Raw genomic sequence first — 22,660 nt, 5'->3', positions numbered from 1 at the left:
CATTATTTGAGTTACATGGTATACGTAAGAAGAATATAATTGAACTTAGCTTATTGAAATAGAAAGGATATTTTCCCATTCCGGAGCGGGTGTGCCTACGAAGTGGCTATTTTGAGCGTAAAAGTTATAATTTAAAACAGGTTCTCTATGCTAGATTGAGATTTATTTGGCAATTTTGGTTGTGTTGATACAAACCCTGAAAATGTCTTAGAAATCAAAAATATATGGGCTGCATGATGCGACTACAGGCTATTGATGATTTGAGAAAGTCTCAAAAAAACTGTGCCTGTTCCTTGCCTCAGGCTCCTCACGCTGTTCTTTCATCAAATTATCATATTTTCACCCATCAAGCTATTCTCAATTGAATCTTGTCTTTACTTACATGTTCAATTAGATTTGATCTAGAATGACCCAATATGAAAGGGGCAGGCGGAAAAAAGACAAATAGCGAATGGAGGCTGCTTTCCGCAGTTCGTTTTTCGATCATGCCGAGTAGGCTATTCTGTTTTTAAAGTAGAGGATTTGTTTAATATTAGCAGCTGAGAAATAAATATAGTAGCAACTGGGATCCTCCTCTTTTTATTGGCAACCATCAAAACTCCGCAATCACACGGGAATGCATATAGAAATGTCTGGCTTATAAGAACACCATGCTCTCTCTGTGCCCTTGAGAAAGGAATGAAGGAGCGAGAGGAGATGGAAACGCATGGTGGTGCGATATTCTGCTTCTAAAGGTAATGTGTCAGCCTATTTATTATGAAAATATATAAAATGCTCTATTACTAAATCCAATACAAATTCACTGTAATTGTAGGCTAACTCTGTAAGCCACCCTGCACAATCAATGAACAAACAGCTTTGCCAAGGCCTATATGTTCTCTCCCAGACTCATGGATAACAGTTTGGAGCTTAAAGTAACAGTCCATCCAGTATGCATAACAATACAGTCCACCCTCAAAGGCGATTACTAGAATGTATTTACTTTTGGAGTATAGGCTAGACCAATTATTAAAAATATAAAAAAATGTGCCATGTACAATAGGCCTGAGTGGTAGGCTATTAGGCTATGTATTGTATAATGGCGCAATCATTATTTTAATTACTTTTTTAATGGGCTTGGGCTCATACATAAACCTATGCATAAGTTTGAATATGGTATGGGTGTTTTGAATTAATCATCACCTTAGAAAGCACTGTCCATTTCCTTGTGTTTGGCTTTGAAACAACATCAACAATGACCATGTTTTCCACTCAGTGGTGGAACTTCTTTCTTCAAATTGATCAATCATCAAGGTGAGCTTAAAAAGCATGATACTGTTTTGATAACAAGTTTTTGATGTGATTTACAAAGGCATTTGCATTGATGTCAGAGTGGTTAGAGGGACAATAGAGCGCTGAGTACCAGGCAATTAGCGACCTGATGGTCGTTATAAAATTGGGGACTACCAACACATGTCCAGAGTGCATAAGAGGAGTGTACCGTGATTCAATGGTCACGTGGAATTTGACTGCAGTTATGACTCATGACTGCCAGTGTGAGGTATTACGGTCACCGCACCAGACCAAGTTCAAATCAGGTTAAGAGCTGCTTATTAGGGAGGAAGTGACACTGTTAACCAAGCAGTGTGACATCTGTCACATTTGAAGATCTGTTACGTGGAAGGAATATGTAGGATGCTCCACCACTACACTGCTTATACATATACAGACAGGTTAGAGAGATATGTGAAGGGATGTACAGTATGAAGCTTTATCCCACACTCAGGGTGTGTGTGAGTGAGTGTATGTGTTTGCAGGTCCATGTGTGCGCGTGTGCGTGTGCGTGTGTGCGTGTGCGTGCGTGTGTGTGTGTGTGGAGGGAGACAGAAGGCTTTCTCACAGCCTGCAATTAAAGGCTTTTCCTGCTTGGATAAAATGAATCAAATGCAACTGCTACGGCTGTGTTTAATCTGTCTCTCTCTCTTCCTCTCTCTGATCTCTGTCCCTCTTCCCACTTCTTTATTCTGCTATTTTTCTCCTTCTCTTGCTCATTCTCTTTCTCTCTCTCTCATATTGAAGAGATAATGACATAAGACGTCTCTGGCTCGCTCTCAATATTTAATCATAAATGTATTTCCCCTGACAGAGGAAGATTTCATGTACAGATAAAATAAACATCACCATAGCAATGCCTTATTGTGCTTCAAAAGTTAAATATCATGAGTAAAAAAAAATCTACCTTGTCAAAACATACAGAACTCAGCCATACATTTACTGTTGCATGTCAGTCAAAGGTAGCTGTGCTTGTCCATGCTGAATCTCTCATCTCCTTACTTGAGTTCTCTCCATCACCCTCAGCTTTAAACTCTGAACAGAGCCCTGTTGTGTGGCACACAGTTACCCCACGCTCTCTCTATCTCTCTCATCCAGGACCTATATACTAACCAGTGTCAGAGGAAGGCCCAAAAATTGTCAAAGACTCCAGTCACCAAAGTCTAGGTCCAAAAAGGCTCCTTAACAGCTTCTACCCCGAAGCCATAAGACTGCTGAACAACTAAACTAATCAAATGGCCAGTAATCACCCCTCCCCCCTCTCGGATTATTATCTATGTATATTCACTTTGCAAATTACCTCGATTAATCTGTACCCCCGTACATTGACTTTGTACCGGTACCCCCTGTATATAGCCTCATTATTTTTATGTATATTTCTTGTTACTTTTTGATTGATTGGATTTTTTTAACTTAAGTTAATTTAGTAAATATTTTATTTACTCTATTTCTTGAACTGCATTGTTGGTTAAAGGCTTGTAACTAAGCATATCGGCGCTTGTGACAAATAAAAAGTGATTTGATTTGATTTTGATGTGCCCTGTCGATTAATAAATGTATTGGATCGGTGGAGCAATAGTCTGCGGCAACCTCTATTTTTGTGTTTTGAGTTCCACTCGCTACCTCAATGTGCGTTTGTTTTTCTTTCTCCAGAGAACTTGTACGGTACTCCCAAGCCCCCAGCCGAGCCCAGTCCGGCGGCCCCTCCCTTGAATGTGAGTGAGGCGCTGCTGCCCGGAGCCTGGCCCAGCGCCCAGGGTAAGAGGAAGAGGAACCAGTCGGTTAGCAACATGGAGCAGCGAGCCAGCCTGGAGCTGCCTGAGGAGGAGGACTGCAGCCCTCCCGTGGTCAACGAGAATGGCGTGGCCATCACGCCAGGTGAGGAACGTTTAACTGAGCTCTGTACAAAAATGGCCCCTAGACTCTAGTCCTATTCTTAATTTCACTAAACACACAAACATACAGTGTCAGTAAAATACCTATATGAAAATAATTAAATATAATAATAAAATAATAAATCAATTAATAATCTTGTATGGCAGAAAGTATTTTTACAAACATCTAATAAGTAATCTAAAAAGTCACAAGGTAAGATTTAGCATTTTTGGCTTTATATGTCATTGGTGTATTTGTATATTTTACAGTGCCTTGCGAAAGTATTTGGCCCCCTTGAATTTTGCGACCTTTTGCCACATTTCAGGCTTCAAACATAAAGATATAAAACTGTATTTTTCAGTTTTTGATTTGTTAAAAAAGTTTGAAATATCCAATAAATGTCGTTCCACTTCATGATTGTGTCCCACTTGTTGTTGATTCTTCACAAAAAAATACAGTTTTATATCTTTATGTTTGAAGCCTGAAATGTGGCAAAAGGTCGCAAAGTTCAAGGGGGCCGAATACTTTCGCAAGGCACTGTAACTGCATTCGGAAAGTTTTCAGACACCTTGACTTTTTCCAATTTTGTTACGTTAGTCTTATTAAAAAATTAATTAAAATGTCGTTTTCCCTCATCAATCTACACACAATACCCCATAATGACAAAGCAAAAACAGGTTTTACATAAGTATTCAGATGCTTTATTCACACACAAATATATATATATATATATATATATAATATATATATACAGTATATTTATACAGTTGAAGGCAGAAGTTTACATACACTTAGGTTGGAGTCATTAAAACTTGTTTTTCAACCGCTCCACAAATGTCTTGTTAACAAACTATAGTTTTGGCAAGTCGGTTAGGACATCTACTTTGTGCATGACACAAGTAATTTACAGACCAATTATTTCACTTATAATTCACTGTATCACAATTCCAGTGGGTCAGAAGATTACATATACTAAGTTGACTATGCCTTTAAACAGCTTGGGAAATTCCAGAAAATTATGTAATCATTTGAGCCAATTGGGAGAAATTTACAGACACCTGAAGGTACCACGATCATCTGTACAAACAATAGTACGCAAGTATAAACCCCATGGGACCACGCAGCCGTCAAACCGCTCAGGAAGGAGATGCGTTCTGTCTCTTAGAGATTAATGTACTTTGGTGCGAAGAGTGCAAATTTATCCCAGAACAACAGCAAAGGACCTTGTGAAGATGCTGGAGGAAACAGGTACAAAAGTATCTATATCCACAGTGGAACGAGTCCTATATCGACATATCCTGAAAGGCCGTTCAGCATGGAAAAGCCACAGCTCCAAAACCGCCATAAAAAAGCCAGACTATGGTTTGCAACTGCACATAGGGACAAAGATCGTACTTTTAGGAGAAATGTCCTCTGGTCTGATGAAACAAAAATAGAACTGTTTGGCAATAATGACCATCGTTATGTTTGGAGGGGAGGACGCTTGCAAGTCGAAGAACACCATCCCAACCGTGAAGCACAAGGGTTGCAGCATCATGTTGTGGGGGTGCTTTGCTGCAGGAGGGACTGGTGCACTTCACAAATAGATGGCATCATGAGGCAGGAAAATGATGTGGATATGTTGAAGCAACATCTCAATACATCAGTTAAAGCTTGGTCACAAATGGGTCTTCCAAATGGACAATGACCCAAGCATACTTCCAAGTTGTGGCAAAATGGCTTAAGGACAACAAAGTCAAGGTATTGGAGTGGCCATCACAAAGCCCTGACCTCAATCCTATCGAACATTTGTGGGCAGAACGGAAAAAGCGTGTGCGAGCAAGGAGGCCTACAAACCTGACTCCGTTACACCCGCTCTGTCAGGCGGAATGGGGCAAAATTCACCCAGCTTATTGTGGAAAGCTTGTGGAAGGCTACCCAAAATGTTTGACTCAAGTTAAACAATTTAAAGGCAATGCTACCGAATACTAATTGAGTGTATGTAAACTTCTGACCCACTATTAATGTGATGAAAGAAATAAAAGCTGAAAAAATAATTCTCTCTACTATTATTCTGACATTTCACATTCTTAAAATAAAGTGGTGATACTAACTGACCTAAAACAGGGAGTTTTTACTAGGATTAAATGTCAGGAATTGTGAAAAACTGAGTTTAAATGTATTTGGCTAAGGTGTATGTAAACTTCCGACTTCAACTGTGTATATACAACTATATATACACTACTATTCAAATGTTTGGGGTCACTTAGAAAAGTCCTTGTTCTTGATAGAAAAGCACATTTTTTGTCCATTAAAATAACATAAAATTGATCAGAAATACAGTGTAGACATCGTTAATGTTGTAAATGACTATTGTACAAGGATACGGCAGATTTTTAATGGCATGTCTACATAAGCGTACAGAGGCCCATTGTCAGCAACCATCACTCCTGTGTTCAATGGCACATTGTGTTAGCAGTCCAAGTTTATCATTTTAAAATGCTAATTGTCAATAGAAAACCCTTTTGCAATTATGTTATCACAACTGAAAACTGTTGTTCTGATTAAAGAAGCAATACAAAGAATACAAAGAAGCAATCTGGTCCTTTAGACTAGTTGAGTATCTGGAGCATCAGCATTTGTGGGTTCGATTACAGGCTCAAAATGGCCAAGCAAACAACTTTCTTCTGAAACTTGAAGCCGGAAGTGTGAGATATTACCAAGAAACTGAAGATCTCATACAACGCTCCCTTCACAGAACAGTGCAAACTGGCTCTAACCAGAAGAGGAGTGGGAAGCCCCTGTTCATTTTTTTACCTTTATTTAACTAGGCAAGTCAGTTAAGAACAAATTCTTATTTTCAATTACTGCCTAGGAACAGTGGGTTAACTGCCTGTTCAGGGGCAGAACGACAGATTTGTACCTTGTCAGCTCGGGGATCTGAACTTGCAACCTTCCGGTTACTAGTCCAACGCTCTAACCACTAGGGTACCCTGCCGCCCCGGGAGGCCCCTGTGTACAACTGAGCAAGAGGACAAAAGATAGCCCTATTTAAACTAGACATTAGAATGTCTAGTTTGAGAAACAGACTCATCACAAGTCCTCAACTGGTAGCTTCATTAAATAGTACCCGCAGAAACAACATCGTCTCAACATCTGAGCTGTTCTTGCCATAATATGGACTTGGTCTTTTAACAAATAGGGCTATCTTTTGTAAACCACCAATACCTTGTCACCACACAACTAATTGGCTCAAACGCATTAAGAAGTAATGAAATTCCACATATTAAGGTTTAACAAGGCACACCTGTTAATTGAATTGCATTGCATGAAGCTGGTTGAGAGAATGTCAAGAGTGTGCAAAGCTGTCATCAAGGAAAGTGGTGGCTACTTCAAAGAACCTCATATAAAATATATTTAGATTTGTTTAACACTGTTTTGGTTAGTACAATGTTCCTTATATGTTATTTCATAGTTTTGATGTCTTCACTATTATTTTACAATGTAGAAAATAGTAAACATAAAGAAAAACCCTGGATTGAGTAGGTGTCCAAACTTTTGACAGGTACTGTATATTTGTTATATATATTTTTATAAAATGTAATTGTTACTTTTGAGTTTCGTGTCTAAGTTGTATATACATTATATACAAAATTCTATACACATTTTTATATAATGTTTTATTTCAGGTATGACTTTCCACAGTTAGAAAACACATTGCATTTTATAAAAAGTTTATAATACTATTTATTTATCCATGTGTAAATTCTGCATGACACAATTTAAGAATAAAAAAAAACCTTAACTGGTCAGTTATAAGAGAAAGCATGATGACGTATCAGGCAACCTGTTAAATTGAACATTTTTAAGTTGAACAGATTACGATTCCCTGACAATGATGCCAAACAATCACTCATACCGTGTCTACACAGTGCTGGAAATCTTTTATACAATTTTTTATAATATGTACGCAACAAGGATATTTGCCTTTGGTAAATATTTCCCTGAAGTGCCATATAGTGCCTTCCAAAATACAGCTAGATTGAGAAATAGGCCTACTGTATGGAGGCCATGTTCAAAGTAACGGTCCAGTGTTTCCAGATTTGTATGAAATATGACCTATAATTGATTACAATATGAGTAAAGTAGTTTTAGCCCCCCCCCCCCCAAACATGTTAATTAAGAATGTTAAAAGGCAGATTTTCTGTGTTGTAAAGTTGTGACTTACCGCAACAACAGAATGGTGAGGGCATATACCGGTCATAAAAAATATTAATGCAAGTAGCCTGCTAATTGGCTAGCTCATCATCATCGTCTATGAGGAAATAGCAAGCCTCTGTTTGAGATACAAGTTTGAGGTGGTTTAAAAATATAGATATTTTCATTTCTTCCAATTTATGCTTTCCCCACAAATACGAGAACAGGATGAGTCAAAAACATTATTTGGGTATGAGTTGACAGAATATCAACTTTTAAAGTGAGATTTTCACTGACTGTTATTTTAACATTCTACGGTATATCCTATTAGAGGCAAACAGCAGAAGGTATACTTTTGGGTGTCCTGGGTTACTTCCTTTAACTTAGCTTAACTTTCTGTTGAACTATGGAACAGAACAGTAATATTGAATTATGAATAGAATGTGAATTTTAAGTTTAATGACTTACATGATCTTTCCATAATGTCCATTCTCGTTTCTATTCAAAAATGTCCATTAAGCTTACATTCCGCTCCTTATTCTTGGACATTTTTGTGTTGATAGCTGAGCCGAAGTTAACTGGAAAGGTGCTTGGCTACTTCTGGAGAGTAGCCCCTATGGTATAAAATAAATTAAGTAAACACTTACAATAAAGGATGAAAGTAAGTAAATGTACAAAAGCCTATATTCCTGTTAGCATTTTGATTGGTTTTTAAATTGACTGTAGATGGCGTCCAGCTTTGTTTTCTCTAGCGGCTGATGGTGTGGTCCACTCCACTTTGACATCCCCGGAGGTTGCTCACCAGCTCCACGGGATAGACAGCCGTGATCAATGTCCAGACAAAGGATGAGGCAGAATTGGCATTTATAGCACAGGCCCAGGCCAGCTTGTCAACAAACACCCCTGTTCCTGGGGTGGTTCAACCTATTTAAACAGGGAAACAGGGATGTTTTTGTATTTTATTTTTTCATAAAATAAAATATGCAATATCATTTTTTTGGTTTGAATGTGTGAAAATAGATGAATGGCCCTTTAAAGCTGATTACCTGATCTGAATCAGTCACAGGAACCGGAGATAAGGGGGTAGGGGCAGACGCAGGACTGGAGAGGGCGGAGCTGGGTTGTGCAGAGCCAGACGCAGGGTTGGAGAGAGCATAGCTGGGTTGTACTGAGCCAGACGCAGGGCTGTAGAGGGAAGGGCTAGGTAGTGCAAGAGAAGCCATTTTACCTAGTTTCCTCACATATATGAGGAGGCACAGGCACATCTAAACTCAGCAAAAAAAGAAACGTCCCTTTTTCAGGACCCTGTCTTTCAAAGATAATTCGTAAAAATCCAAATAACTTCACAGATCTTCATTGTAAAGGGTATAAACACTGTTTCCCATGCTTGTTCATTAAGTATTTTCACGTCCGGATGAAAAGCGTGCCCAAAGTAAACTGCCCGCTACTCAGTCCCAGAAGCTAGGATATGCATGTTATTAGTACATTTGGGTAGAAAACACTCTGAAGTTTCTAAAACCGTTTGAAAAATGTCTGTGAGTAAAAACCCTGAGCACAATCCATCCAGGGAAAAGGTTTTTGAGTTCAATCTGTTTTCCATTAGATTTCTATGGCAAGCCCGTTTTAATAGAAATATGCTTGCAGTTCCTATGGCTTCCACTAGATGTCAACAGTCTTTAGAAATTGGTTGATGTTTTTCCTTTGAGAAATTAAGAAGTAGCCCTTTCCTTTCTGAGAGTAGAGCCAAGTGGACTCTTTTGTTTGGGGTGCGCGACCTGAAGCTCGCTCCACTTTGATTTTGTCCGCTATTGAACACAGTTTATCCCGTCTTAAATTGTATAGATTATTTACGTTTTAAAATACCTAAAGTTGGATTAGGAAAGTTGTTTGAAATGTTTGGACCAAGATTACACGTAATTTATTTGATCATTTGTAGTCATGTTGGACGAGTTGGAACCGGTGTTTTTCTGAATCAAACGCGCCAAATAAATGTACATTTTGGGGACATAACGACGGAATTAATCGAACAAAAGGACCATTTGTGATGTTTATGGGACATATTGGAGTGCCAACAGAAGAAGTTCTTCAAAGTTAAGGCATGAATTATATCGTTATTTCTGAGTTTTGTGTCGCGCCTGGCGAATTGAAATATGATTGTCATGTGTTTGTTTGATGGGGTGCTGTCCTCAGAATATAGCATGGTTTGCTTTCACCATAAAGCCTTATTGAAATCTGATCTTATTTTGGTGTATTGCACTTAAAAGTTAAATGTTTCTAATAATTTATTTTGAATTTGGCGCTCTGCCATGTCACCGGATGTTGTCAAATCGATCCCGCTAAGGGGATTTGATCCATAAGAAGTGTTAATGAACATGCACTTGTGGAACGGTCATTAAGACACAAACAGCTTATACACGGTAGGCAATTAAGGCCACAGTTATGAAAACTTAGGACACTAAAAGAGGCCTTTCTACTCACTCTGAAAAAGGAAAGGAAAGATGCCCTGGGTCCCTGCTCATCTGTGTGAACGTGCCTTAGACATGCTGCAAGGAGGCATGAGGACTGCAGATGTGGCCAGGGCAATAAATTGCAATGTCCATACTGTGAGATGCCTAAGACAGCGCTACAGGGAGACAGGACAGACAGCTGATCGACCTCGCAGTGGCAGACCATGTGTAACAACACCTGCACAGGATTGGTACATCCGAACATCACACCTGCAGGACAGGTGCAGGATGGCAACAACAACTGCCCGAGTTACACCAGGAACGCACAATCCCTCCATCAGACTGTCCGCAATAGGCTGAGAGAGGCTGGACTGATGGCTTGTAGGCACAAACCCACCGTCGCTGGACCAGATAGGACTGGCAAAAAGTGCTCTTCACTGACGAGTCGCATTTTTGTCTCACCAGGGGTGATGGTCAGATTTGTGTTTATCGTCGAACGAATGAGCGTTACACCAAGGCCTGTACTCTGGAGCGGGATCGATTTGGAGGTGGAGAGTCCGTCATGGTCTGGGGCGTTGTGTCACAGCATCATCGGACTGAGCTTGTTGTCATTGCAAGCAATCTCAATGCTGTGCGTTAGAGGGAAGACATCCTCCTACCTCATGTGGTACCCTTCCTGCAGGCTCATCCTGACATGACCCTCCAGCACGACAATGCCACCAGCGATACTGCTCATTCTGTGCGTGATTTCCTGCAAGACAGGAATGTCAGTGTTCTGCCATGGCCAGCGAAGAGCCCGGATCTCAATCCCATTGAGCACGTCTGGGACCTGTTGGATCAGAGGTTGAGGGCTAGGGCCATTCCCCCCCCAGAAATGTCTGGGAACTTGCAGGTGCCTTAGTGGAAGAGTGGGGTAACATCTCACAGCAAGAACTGGCAAATTTGGTCCAGTCCATTAGGAGGAGATGTACTGCAGTACTTAATACTGGCCACACCAGATACTGAGGGTTACTTTTTTTTGACCCCCTCTTTGTTCAGGAACACATTATTCAATTTCCGTTAGTCACGTCTGTGGAACTTGTTCAGTTTATGTCTCAGTTGTTGAATCTTGTTATGTTCATACAAATATTTACACATGTTAAGTTTGCTGAAAATAAACGCAGTTGACAGCGAGAGGACGTTTACATGTATAACATATTGATTAGATTGAAGATAGGTTTAGTAGTGAAATAACATATTTCATGCTACTGCAAATATGAAAACCTTATAGTTTCTGTGAATATAAGACGAAACAGCCAGCCTGGTTCAGCTCATTTATCGACACTGGCAAACATGCCTCACACAAGCATTACTACAATAGTGGTATATGGGTGGACATTGATGTTCAAATTAAAGGACTGACTGGTTTATAGCATCACACAGACATCAAGCGGGTCCATACAAACAACAAATGTTTTTGAAGAACAAGGTGTTGTGGGGGGTCCTAGGGGTAAAACATTATTACTAGTCATGGTGTCCGTTAGCTTTCAACACTGAATAAGGGGGAAGACTATTTTTTTTAAATCACATTTAAGCGGCACAGACGCTGGTTTTTGCCTCTGTTTAGCCCAGTGGATAAGAGTCAAGATTATTGCTCAGTATTGAAGAACCATCTCCTTCCATGTGTCATTCTGCTGTTTCTGTTCAAAGTTTTCAAAGTTTTCCTGTTTAAGTTTGGAGATCTCCTGCTCCAATTTGTCAACTCTGTTCGTGACCTTAATGCTGTCTGATGACTGATACTGTTTTAGGAATGTCTTCAGCCGATGTCTTCATTGTCACCTTTGATTTCTGGGTATCATATCATAGAACAACATACCCTGAACGCAACCTTATGTGTGGGTATAAAGGTTTTTCTTATACAAGGTTGAAAAAGATAGCTCAAGACATTGGATCACGACAATACTGCGGTCATTCATCTGTTGACAGCCTTCGTGGACCACTGCTCTGTTCTACATCTTGGATTTTCCCTCACTTTTAGAAGTTAAATTATTATTATTATTTTTTAAGAACAACTTAATAATTAGTACAATATCTCATAAAATCCAATAAAAACTACCTACAAATATTTAATATTGTGTGGGTCAATATGGGTCAATGACAAATGCTGACAATCACTGTTCATTGAACACAGGAGGGACAATTTTGTAGCGGTAATACAACGTAAATGAGCCTTACCTTTGGCTGCAAAGGGGTCGGGTAATCTATGTCAGTTGAGTCGTCTGACTCTTCTCCTAATTTTTGGGTTGGAAAAAATGTCCTCCTGCTCTGCTTGGGAGCCTGGGGTTGGACATCGGTATCACTGGCGAGTGAATTAATCTTGCTTGTTGTGTGGAATCAGTTGTCTGAAACAAATACAAGGTAGAAGAAGACATTTACCAGAGTTAGGGTCATGGGTTAGGCTCAATTCTTTCCCAATCTAAATGCCTGGCAAAACTGTAGCGTGGAGGATTGACTAATATGAGGGAGTGGGAAACCTAGTCAATTGTACAACTGAATAAATTCAACTTAAATGTGTTTTCCACATTTAACCCAACCCCTCTGAATCAGTGAGGTGCTGAGGGCTGCCTTAATCTGCAGCCACGACATCGGCATCCGGGGAGCAGTTGTTGTTGGGGGTTAACTGCCTTGCCCTGGGGCAGAATGACAGATTTGTACCTAGTCGGCTCGGGAATCAATCCAGCGACCTTTCTGTTACTGGCCCATCGCTCCTACCTGCCAGGGTACCTGCTGCACCCTCTATGAACAACAGTTGCAAAAATGTCAACAAACCTCCATCTACAGACCAACACCCATGCAATGGAACTCTTATTTTTGTGCCTGACCAAATATAATGTGTGCATGGGTGGTGGTTCACATCATGTTATTACCTAACCTGTTACCATTGGAATATTCTATATCCTTGTTAACTTGGATTTAAAAAAAAATATTGTCTTATTACTTTAGCCAGCTATATTCTCATAAATGCTGGGGGAAGCTTTGCCCTGGAAATGGGTGTCTCTGTTGTTCCACTCTGTGAAAGACATACAGACTACAATAGCAGTGTCAAACGGTATAACTTAAAACCATGCATATCTGAAGCATAAGATTTCTACTTACTGCTGACAAAAATGACATTGCTATATAATGGGGCCACCTTCCTGGCGGCTTCATCCCGACTCCACTCAATTATGGTGGGATAGTCAGTACAGGATTCCCCTGGTCATTGAGTTTGCGGTCATTGTATCACCTTATAGCATCTGTCTTGACCTCGCTGTACCTCCCTTGAGTGTCCCCCTCACTCCACCGCACAACAGAGAACTTCCGGTCCAAGCTGAATGAGTGAAACTTAGTTCTCACTATCTTTACATGATTAGACCAGAACGTTAGCTAACGTTAGTTTGTGCCAATTCTTAGAAATATTTGCTGCCGTGTTAGCCATGCAGACATGTGTAACTTCAGCAGTCTTCTTAGAGTATCTTTCCATTTCATGTGAATTTAATGTGAAATCATGGGAATACATATCTATTGTTAACTTACCTATCTTCGTCTCATTGTACTTTCAGTTTCTCGTCGTGGTGACTGTTTGCCTGACTTTAGAAATGAAAATGTTCGACCTAGCTAGCTATGTCTCTCTCCTACTTTCCGCTTGTCGCCGTGGTGACTCGTTGACTGCAGAATTAAAATCATTTCTAGCTACGTCACCCTTATGTTTCTACTTAAAGGGACAAAAAAGGTGAAGATAGCTAGCTATCTAAAGCTAAGGGAGTGATTTTCGTTACGAATTAGACTAATTATGCTACTAACACAGAAGGACGGCTGAGAGACGGAGTTCACAAAAATACTTCACTGGGCCACAAAATGTGAGTACTCCTCTTTTGATAGGACTGACACTGTTGTTGTATTGCTGTGCAAAGTTGATATGATGTTCATAAAAATATTTATAACATTTATATTGAGTGTATTTTACATATTGTCACTTACAGGACTTGCAAGAGACACAAAATGAATCACAGACAAGCAGCTGTCGTCACAGTAACTGTGGTGAGTGGGACCTACAGTGCGTTTTTATTTATTTATTTTGAAAAAAGTATTGAATATTTAAAACATACTGTACAATAAACTTTGGGTGAAGCCGCTCAACAACTATGTCACATTAGTCATCTAACAGATTCCCATCCAGAGCGACACACAGAAGCAACCAGGGTCAACACCCTGCTCAAGGGCATGTTGACAGATCTCCCACAAGGTCAAAAACGGGGACCCGAACCAGCGATCCAACAGCCACCGCCCCAAGCTCCCAACCACTAGGCTACCAGCCCTCCGAGATCCCCCCACAGTTCCCCAAGAGCTGCCCACAACCATCCAAGAGCCGCCCCCCCCCCCCCCCCCCCTGAGAAAATAAGATAAAAAAATATTATTATAATCATTCCACCCCCCCCCCCAATAACCAAGAAAATGAACAAAAGACAAATGAAAAAACAACAATGCAAAAAAACAAAATATATAATGGACAACAAAAATCATAACAGTAAGGCCATCTGAATATGTTTGTGTGCATGAATGGCACTATTTACATGTGTGTGTGTTCGTGTATGTGCACCTGTGTGCATTTGAATGAGTGATTGTGTACAGTCGTGGCCAAAAGTTTTGAGAATGACACAAATATTAATTTTCACAAAGTCTGCTGCCTCAGTTTGTATGATGGCATGTACTCCATAATGTTATGAAGAGTGATCAGATGAATTGCAATTAATTGCAAAGTCCCTATTTTCCATGCAAATGAACTGAATCCCCCAAAAAACATTTACACTGCATTTCAGCCCTGCCACAAAAGGACCAGCTGACATCATGTCAGTAATTCTCTCATTAACACAGGTGTGAGTGTTGACGAGGACAAGGCTGGAGATCACTCTGTCATGTTGATTGAGTTCTAATAACAGACTGGAAGCTTCAAAACGTGGGTGGTGCTTGGAATCATTGTTCTTCCTCTGTCAACCATAGTTACCTGCAAGGAAACACATGCCGTCATCATTGCTTTGCACAAAAAGGGCTTCATAGGTAAGGATATTTCTGCCAGTAAGATTGCACCTAAATCAACCATTTATCGGATCATCAAGAACTTCAAGGAGAGTGGTTCAATTGTTGTGAAGAAGGCTTCAGGGCGCCCATGAAAGTCCAGCAAGCGCCAGGACCGTCTCCTAAAGTTGAGTCAGCTGCGGGATCGGGGCACCACCAGTACAGAGCTTGCTCAGGAATGGCAGCAGGCAGGTGTGAGTGCATCTGCACGCACAGTGAGGCAAAGACTTTTGGAGGATGGCCTGGTGTCAGGAAAGACAGCAAAGAAGCCACTTCTCTCCAGGAAAAACATCAGGGACAGACTGATATTCTTCAAAAGGTACAGAGATTGGACTGCTGAGGACTGGGGTAAAGTCATGTTCTCTGATTGTTTGGAGCATCTGGAAAAAAGCTTGTCCGGAGGAGACAAGGTGAGCGCTACCATCAGTCCTGTGTCATGCCAACAGTAAAGCATCCTGAGACCGTTCATGTGTGGGGTTGCTTCTCAGCCAAAGGAGTCGGCTCACTCACATTTTGCCTAGAACACTCACTCACATTTTGCCTAGAACACAGCCATGAATAAAGACTGGTACCAACACATCCTCCGAGAGCGACTTCTCCCAACCATCCAGGAACAGTTTGGTGACGAACTATGCCTTTTCCAGCATGATGGAGCACCTTGCCATAAGGCAAAAGTGATAACTAAGTGGATCGGGGAAGAATACATAGATATTTTAGGTCCATGGCCAGGAAACTCCCCAGACCTTATTCCCATTGAGAACTTGTGGTCAATCCTCAAGAGGCGGGTGGACAAACAAAACCCCGCAAATTCTGACAAACTCCAAGCATTGATTATGCAAGAATGGGCTGCAAACAGTCAGGATGTGGCCCAGAAGTTAATTGACAGCATGCCAGGGCAGATTGCAGAGGTCTTGAAAAAGAAGAGTCAACACTGCAAATATTGACTCTTTGCATCAACTTCATGTAATTGTCAATAAAAGCCTTTGACACTTATGAAATGCTTGTAATTATACTTCAGTATTCCATAGTAACATCTGCCAAAAATATCTAAAGACACTGAAGCAGAAAACTTTGTGGAAATTAATATTTGTGTCATTCTCAAAACTTTTGGCCACAACTTTATATGCATGTGTACAAACACCTGCACAGCATCAGCCTCAGGCAAACTGGCATTAGCTGTAAAAACACTGCCCCTCTGTGTCATTCAAACTGACTTTTTGTTATGTTTTATTTTATACTTTTATTTGTATACTTTTATCTTTGACTCATTCTCTCCCCCGCCCAGCAACTCCACTCCCACTTTTCTCCAATTTCTCATCCCAACCCTCAACTTCCCTCAGCCCATCCCACCTATCTCTGCTGGCCACCCTCTTCGGATTTCTACACACCATATATCTTTCAACTATGCTGTGATGTATAATATACAAATTCAATCTACAGTTGAAGTCAGAAGTTTACATACACCTTAGCCAAATACATTTAAACTCAGTTTTTCACAATTCCTGACATTTAATCCCAGTAAAAGTTCCCTGTCTTAGGTCAGTTAGGATCACCACTTTATTTTAAGAATGTGAAATGTCAGAATAATAGTAGAGAGAATGATTTATTTCAGTGGGTCAGAAGTTTACATACACTCAATTAGTATTTGGTAGCATTGCCTTTAAATTGTTTAACTTGGGTCAAACGTTTCAAGTAGCCTTCCACAAGCTTCACACAATAAGTTGGGTGAATTTTCGCCCATTCCTCCTGACAGAGCTGGTGTAACTGAGTCAGGTTTGTGGGCTTTAACTTCCTGACTGATGTCTTGAGATGGAGATAGGAGATGGCTCTCGTAGGAGATGGTGCGGGTGGGGATGGCTGTTGGTTTATTGGCTCTTAACCAACCATGCTATTTTGTTTGTTTTTTTGCGTTGTTTGTAACTTTTGTACAAAATGTTGCTGCTACCGTCTCTTATCACCGAAAAAAGTTTCTAGACATCAGAACAGTGATTACTCACCTCGAATTGGATGATGAGTTTTTCTTTAATGAGGATATACTCTAAACACCCGAACTGACCCTCATCCCCTTCATTCGCTGGAGAAGGAAACTGAGATTTACGTAAAGAGATCAGGGTGCCTTGTGAGGATCAGGCGATGAGTGGCTAATCTGCCTTTGCCCGTAGTACTGCTAGCCAACGTTCAATCGCTGGAAAATAAATGGGACGAACTGAAAGTACGTATATTCTACCAACTATATTCTACCAACCAAATCTTATGTTTCACCGCGTTATGGCTGAATGACGACCTTAATAAGATACAGCTGGTGGGTTATACACTCTATCGGCAGGATAGAAAAGCAGCCTCTGGTAAGCTACGGGGCGGGGGCCTATATATATTTTTAAACAACAGCTGGTGCACGATATCTAGGGAAGTCTCCAGGTTTTGCTCGCCTGAGGTAGAATATCTCATGATAAGCTGTAGACCACACTATTTCAATTGTATTTTTCATAGCTGTCTACATACCACAGACGATGCTGGCACTAAAACCGCACTCAATGAGCTGTATACCACCATTAGCAAACAGGAAAACGCTCATCCACTGGCAGTGTACTTGGTGGCCGGGGACTTTAATGCAGGGAAACTTAAATCAGTTTCACCTCATTCCTATAAGCATGTTAAATGTGCAACCAGAGGGACAAAAACTCTAGTGCACCTTTACTCCACACACAGAGACGTGTACAAAGCTCTCCCTCACCCTTCATTTGGCAAAGCTGACCATAATTCTATCCTCCTGATTCCTGCTTACAAGCAAAAATGTAGGCAGGAAGCACCACTGACTCTGTCTATAAAAAAGTGGTCAGATGAAGCAGATGCTAAACTACAGGACAGTTTTGCTAGCACGGACTGAAATATATTCCGGGATTCTTTCGATGGCATTGAGGTGTACGCCATATCAGTCACTGGCTTCATCAATAAGTGCATCGATGACTTCTTCCCCACAGTGACCGTATGTACATATCCCAACCAGAAGCCATGGATTACAGGTAACATTTGCACTGAGCTAAAGGGTAGAGCTGCCGCTTTCAACGAGTGGGACTCTAACCTAGAAGCTTATAAGATATCCCGCTATGCCCCCCGACAAATCATCAAACAGGCAGTGTCAATACAGGACTAAGATCGAATCGTACTACACCGGCTCTGACGCTCGTCGGATGTTGCAAACTATTACAGACTACAAAGTGAAGCACAGTCGAGAGCTGCCCAGTGACGTGAGCCTACAAGATACAAGCTAAATATACAAGCTAAATAACTTCTATGCTCGCTTCGAGGCAAGTAACACTGAAACACGCGTGAGAGCATCAGCTGTTCCGGATGACTGTGTGATAACGCCAATGTGAGTAAGACCTTTAAACAGGTCAACATTTACAAGGCCGCAGGACCAGACGGATTACCAGGACATGTACTCCGAGCATGCGCTGACCAGTTTGGCAAGTGTCTTCACTGACATTTTCAACCTCTCATTGTCTGAGTCTGTAATACCAACATGTTTCAAGCAGACCATCATAGTTCCTGTGCCCGGGTTGCATCACTGCCTGGTATGGCAACTGCTCGGCCTCTGACTGCAAGGCACTACAGAGGGTAGTGTGTACGGTCCAGTACATCACCGGTGCCAAGCTTCCTGCCATCCAGGACCTCTATACCAGGCGGTGTCAGAGGACGTCCAAGAGGCTTCTAACAGCTTCTACCCCAAGCCATAAGACAGCTGATCAAATGGCTACCCAGACTATTTGCAAAGCCTCCCCCCTGTATGCTGCTGCTACTAACCTCTGTTATTATCTATGCATAGTCACTTTAATAATTCTACCTACATGTACTGTACGTACATGAATGTACGAGGACATTCAGAGACTTGTCCTGAAACCACTCCTGCGTTTTCTTGGCTGTATGCTTAGGATTGTTGTCCTGATGGAAGGTGAAACTTCACCCCAGTCTGAGGTCCAGGTTTTCATCAAGGATTTCTCTGTACTTTGCTCTGTTCATCTTTGCCTCGATCCTGACTAGTCTCCCAGTCCCTGCCGCTGAAAAACATCCCCACAGCATGATGCCAGCACCGCCATGATTCACAGTAGGGATGGTGCCAGGTTTCCTCCAGATGTGACACTTAGCATTCAGGCCATAGAGTTCAATCTTGGTTTCATCAGACCAGAGAATCTTGTTTCTCATGGTCTGAGAGTCTTTATGTGCTTTTTGGCAAAAGGCCCATTTGGTGGAGTGCTACAGAGGTGGTTGTCCTTCTGGAAGGTTCTCCCATCTCCACAGTGGAACTCTAGAGCTCTGTTAGAGTGACCATCGGGTTCTGGGTCTCCTCCCTGAGCAAGGCCCTTCTTCCCCGATTCCTCAGTTTGGCTGGGCGGCCAGCTCTAGGAAGAGTATTGGTGGTTCCAATCTTCTTCCATTTCAGAATGATGGAGGCCACTGTGTTCTTGGGGACCTTCAATACTGCAGAAATGTTTTGGTACCCTTCCCCAGATATGTGCCTCGACACAATCCTGTATTGGAGCTCTACAAACATTTTCTTAGACCTCATGGCTTGGTCTTTGCTCTGACATGCACTGTCGGCTGTGGAACCTTATACAGACAGTTGTGTGCCTTTCCAAATCATGTCCAATCAATTGAATTTACCCCAGGTGGACTCCAATCAAGTTGCAGAAACATCAAGGATAATCAATGGAAACAGGAGGTGCCTGAATACTTATGCAAATAAGGTATTTCTGTTTTTATGTTTAATAAATTTGCAAACATTTCTAAAAACCTGTTTTCCCTTTGTTATTATGTGGTATTGTGTGTAGATTGCTGAGGATTTGTCATTTTTTTTAAATCCATTTTAGAATAATGTCAATGGGTCTTAATACTTTCCGAAGGCAATGTATGTATGCTAGTTCTGCTTGCCCCAATTAAGTGATTGTGTTTGTTAAGGTCTCTGATACGGCTCATTGGTAGATTGGCATTATACATCACTGACTGGTTTTCCTAAATATTTAAATATGTTGGCATTACCACAGGGTCAACTAGTATTTCTCCCTGTCTCTCTCTCTCTGTTTCAATCTCTCTCTCTTTGTCAGTTTTATTAATTTCTCTATTTTTATACCCCTGTCCATTCTCTCTTTCTGCACCCCCATCTCATTCATGTTTTGACATGAGTGAGAACAGAGTAAATCCTTGATATGATAACATAAGGTCTCTGATGTGGCCCATTGGTAGATTGGCATTATACATCATTGTATGTTATCCAAAATAGTAAAATATGTTGGTATTACCACAGGGTCAACTAGTATTTATTTCTCTCTCTCTTGCCCTCTCCCCCTCTTTCTCCCTCTCCCTCTCTCACACTCCTTTAGAGGAAGGACATTTCTTTATTTCTCTCACACTCTCTCTCTCATGTTTTTCAAATCATTAAAGCACCCAACAGAGTAAAGCCTTGATATGATATTATTGGAATGCTTTTTATTAGTTTTTGTCTTTCTTACCAAGGATATTGATGAGATTGTCAGCCAAACAAACACAGATAAAATAGTAACACGGTTCACATGGGCCCAGGTGAGTGATAGACAGTAGATGAAGCTAATTAAATAAAGTTGTATGACATGAAATAGTCAAAGCTAACTGACTTCTTTAACTTAAGACAGACAAACAATTTAATGACAAAATGCATACTACCGTAAACACTCTTACCCTCCCTCTCTCTCATTCTCATTTATGTTTCTGTCATTTGTGTTGTGACTTTCTTTCTTTTTTGTGCAAAGTACAGTAGACCAAAGCAAGGTGATAATGTAGTATTAGAAAACTAAAATCAAACTCAACCTACATAAAACGTATAATATTGTTTCCTGTCATTGACAGTGTCCCTCAAGAAACAGAGGATACCAGAGTCACATCTCGATTCTCTCCTTTGCTTTGAGACGAGACACTACTGGTGTGTTGGTGGAAGACTTCCAGACACTTCTACGGTTACATTCTGCATGGACAAGTGCAGTTCCAGCAAGCAAGTATTTTTTTAGAGAAGCCACTAGCTGGTTTTGTAGATCAACTTGAATGTCATCATTACTGCAGAGTATATACAAAGTATCTTGGCAATTCACAAACTAAAGAAGAAACATTCATGTGTGTCCTCGTCCGTAATAGTGGAAAACTGTTTAGAGGAAGGACATTTCTTTATCAATGTCCTATTGAAGGATCAACTGAAATACATTCTTGAAAATCAGGGTATGCATGAGCTATGTTTTCGTTCTGATGACAGTATTAGACATGTAATGCATGTTATACAACGGGTGGGTCTAATCCTGAATGCTGATTGGTTAAAACCGCATTCCAGCCGGTGTCTATTCCACAAGTTACCAGTAGCTAAATCTATGAAGTTAAAATGCCTATTTACTCTGTTCCATCTGACTGTGCAATCCACTGTTTCATCAGCCCAGCCAGGCACATTATAAACTTTATCTCCACTATAAAAATAATCTAGACATTATCGCACATTTCTTTTAGACTAACATTTAGTGTTCAACAGCAGAGATTTGTGTAAACCTTGCTCTCTGTCTCTCCGACATTTGCAACATTGTTTTAATATTCAAGTTCGATCTCCAGCTGTCCCATAGTAATGAACGTGTCGGTAGTCGGGGCGAGAGACAGCGAGGCAGCGTTTCCCAGTTAGTCAAAATCATGAATCAGCTACACCCATTCAGCATCGTTCACACCTTCTTAAGCTTTAGCCCCACCCTGCTCTTTAAGGATTCACATGTTAGGTCAAATTTCAAGACTAAAGGCTGGTTTATGCTACGGGTGTGTTTGTAAAATCAATTTGGAGTGCCAGAGTGTGCTCAGAGTTTACTCTGGGCCTTCGTTAACTCAGAGAGTTGTCAGATTGTCCTTTCATAAATTCAGAATGTTTTGCTCTCGGAGTGTTCAGAGCGCACACTGGACGCTCTGGCCGAGGAGTAAGGTTGATCCGAGCGAGCGTTCTGACCTAACAACAGCAGTGAAGCACAAGCTAACTGGCTAATGTTGGCTAGCTTGCTAGCTACTTCCAGACACAAATGGGAACAGGGAACAGCTCACTCTGACTACTTGCCTTAGCAGTGCTGGGTAGTATGTTTTTATGTTATCCAGAGCGTTGGTAACTGCAACTGTGCTGCTGGCAACAATTTCATTAGGCATTCATTGCCAACGTTTACTGACACCGACCATATTCAACGGGTGTTGAGCGTTCAATAATTTGTCAGTTATTCTGCACACTGGAGTAGATAGCCAGAGCGAATTTACCTGCTACGTCTATTGACAGTTGTCGCAGTGACATCATAAACATTCTATTGAAATGGTTACTGGCATAGTGGAGTCTATTGTTTAGACATCTAGCTAGCAGGCTAAACAATGAAACATAATCCCAACTCATAACATTACTAACCTGCATGAATAACCAACCAGGTTCAATGTTAGCTAGCTGGCTAACATCAGGTTATAACTAGCAATGCAAATAGCTCTGAGATACAAATAATTTTGCTACAGAGATCATACATGAAACGTTAGCTAGCGAGCCAGCCAGCTAACGTTAGCTAGCGAGCTAACATTATGCATTAACTTGAAATGAAAACTACTTTCTGACAAATTTAGAAACGTGTAATATCTAAAAATGTAGCTGGCTAGACTATTTCACCCGTACAATTGGATGGACACTTCTCCCTCTCTGTCATGGATGACCAGGTTGCTTTAGTTTGAAGATGTAA

At 40.9% G+C, this 22,660-nt stretch overlaps 1 protein-coding gene and 1 long non-coding RNA gene across 4 annotated transcripts in view; one reads left to right on the top strand and one right to left on the bottom strand.

The window, feature by feature from the left end:
* Positions 1–22,660, top strand: part of LOC110525190 (membrane-associated guanylate kinase, WW and PDZ domain-containing protein 2) — a 245,508-nt gene that overhangs the window by 114,069 nt on the left and 108,779 nt on the right. For all 3 annotated transcript variants that reach the window (XM_036980672.1, XM_021605194.2, XM_021605162.2), the window contains exon 4: positions 2,965–3,189. In XM_036980672.1, the coding sequence (XP_036836567.1) occupies positions 2,965–3,189 (225 nt within the window). The remainder of the gene's footprint in view (positions 1–2,964; positions 3,190–22,660) is intronic.
* Positions 8,423–22,660, bottom strand: part of LOC118964919 — a 48,755-nt gene continuing 34,517 nt past the window's right edge. Inside the window, exons 2-3 of the long non-coding RNA XR_005052193.1 lie at positions 12,024–12,190; positions 8,423–8,547 (exon numbers count right to left, since the gene is read on the bottom strand). This is a non-coding gene — a long non-coding RNA (uncharacterized LOC118964919). The remainder of the gene's footprint in view (positions 8,548–12,023; positions 12,191–22,660) is intronic.

This window comes from Oncorhynchus mykiss, chromosome 1, assembly GCF_013265735.2.
Source record: "Oncorhynchus mykiss isolate Arlee chromosome 1, USDA_OmykA_1.1, whole genome shotgun sequence".
In the NCBI taxonomy this organism is placed as follows: domain Eukaryota; kingdom Metazoa; phylum Chordata; class Actinopteri; order Salmoniformes; family Salmonidae; genus Oncorhynchus; species Oncorhynchus mykiss.
The sequence above is the reverse complement of the archived record's forward strand: the minus strand, read 5'-3'. Positions and strand labels throughout refer to the sequence as shown.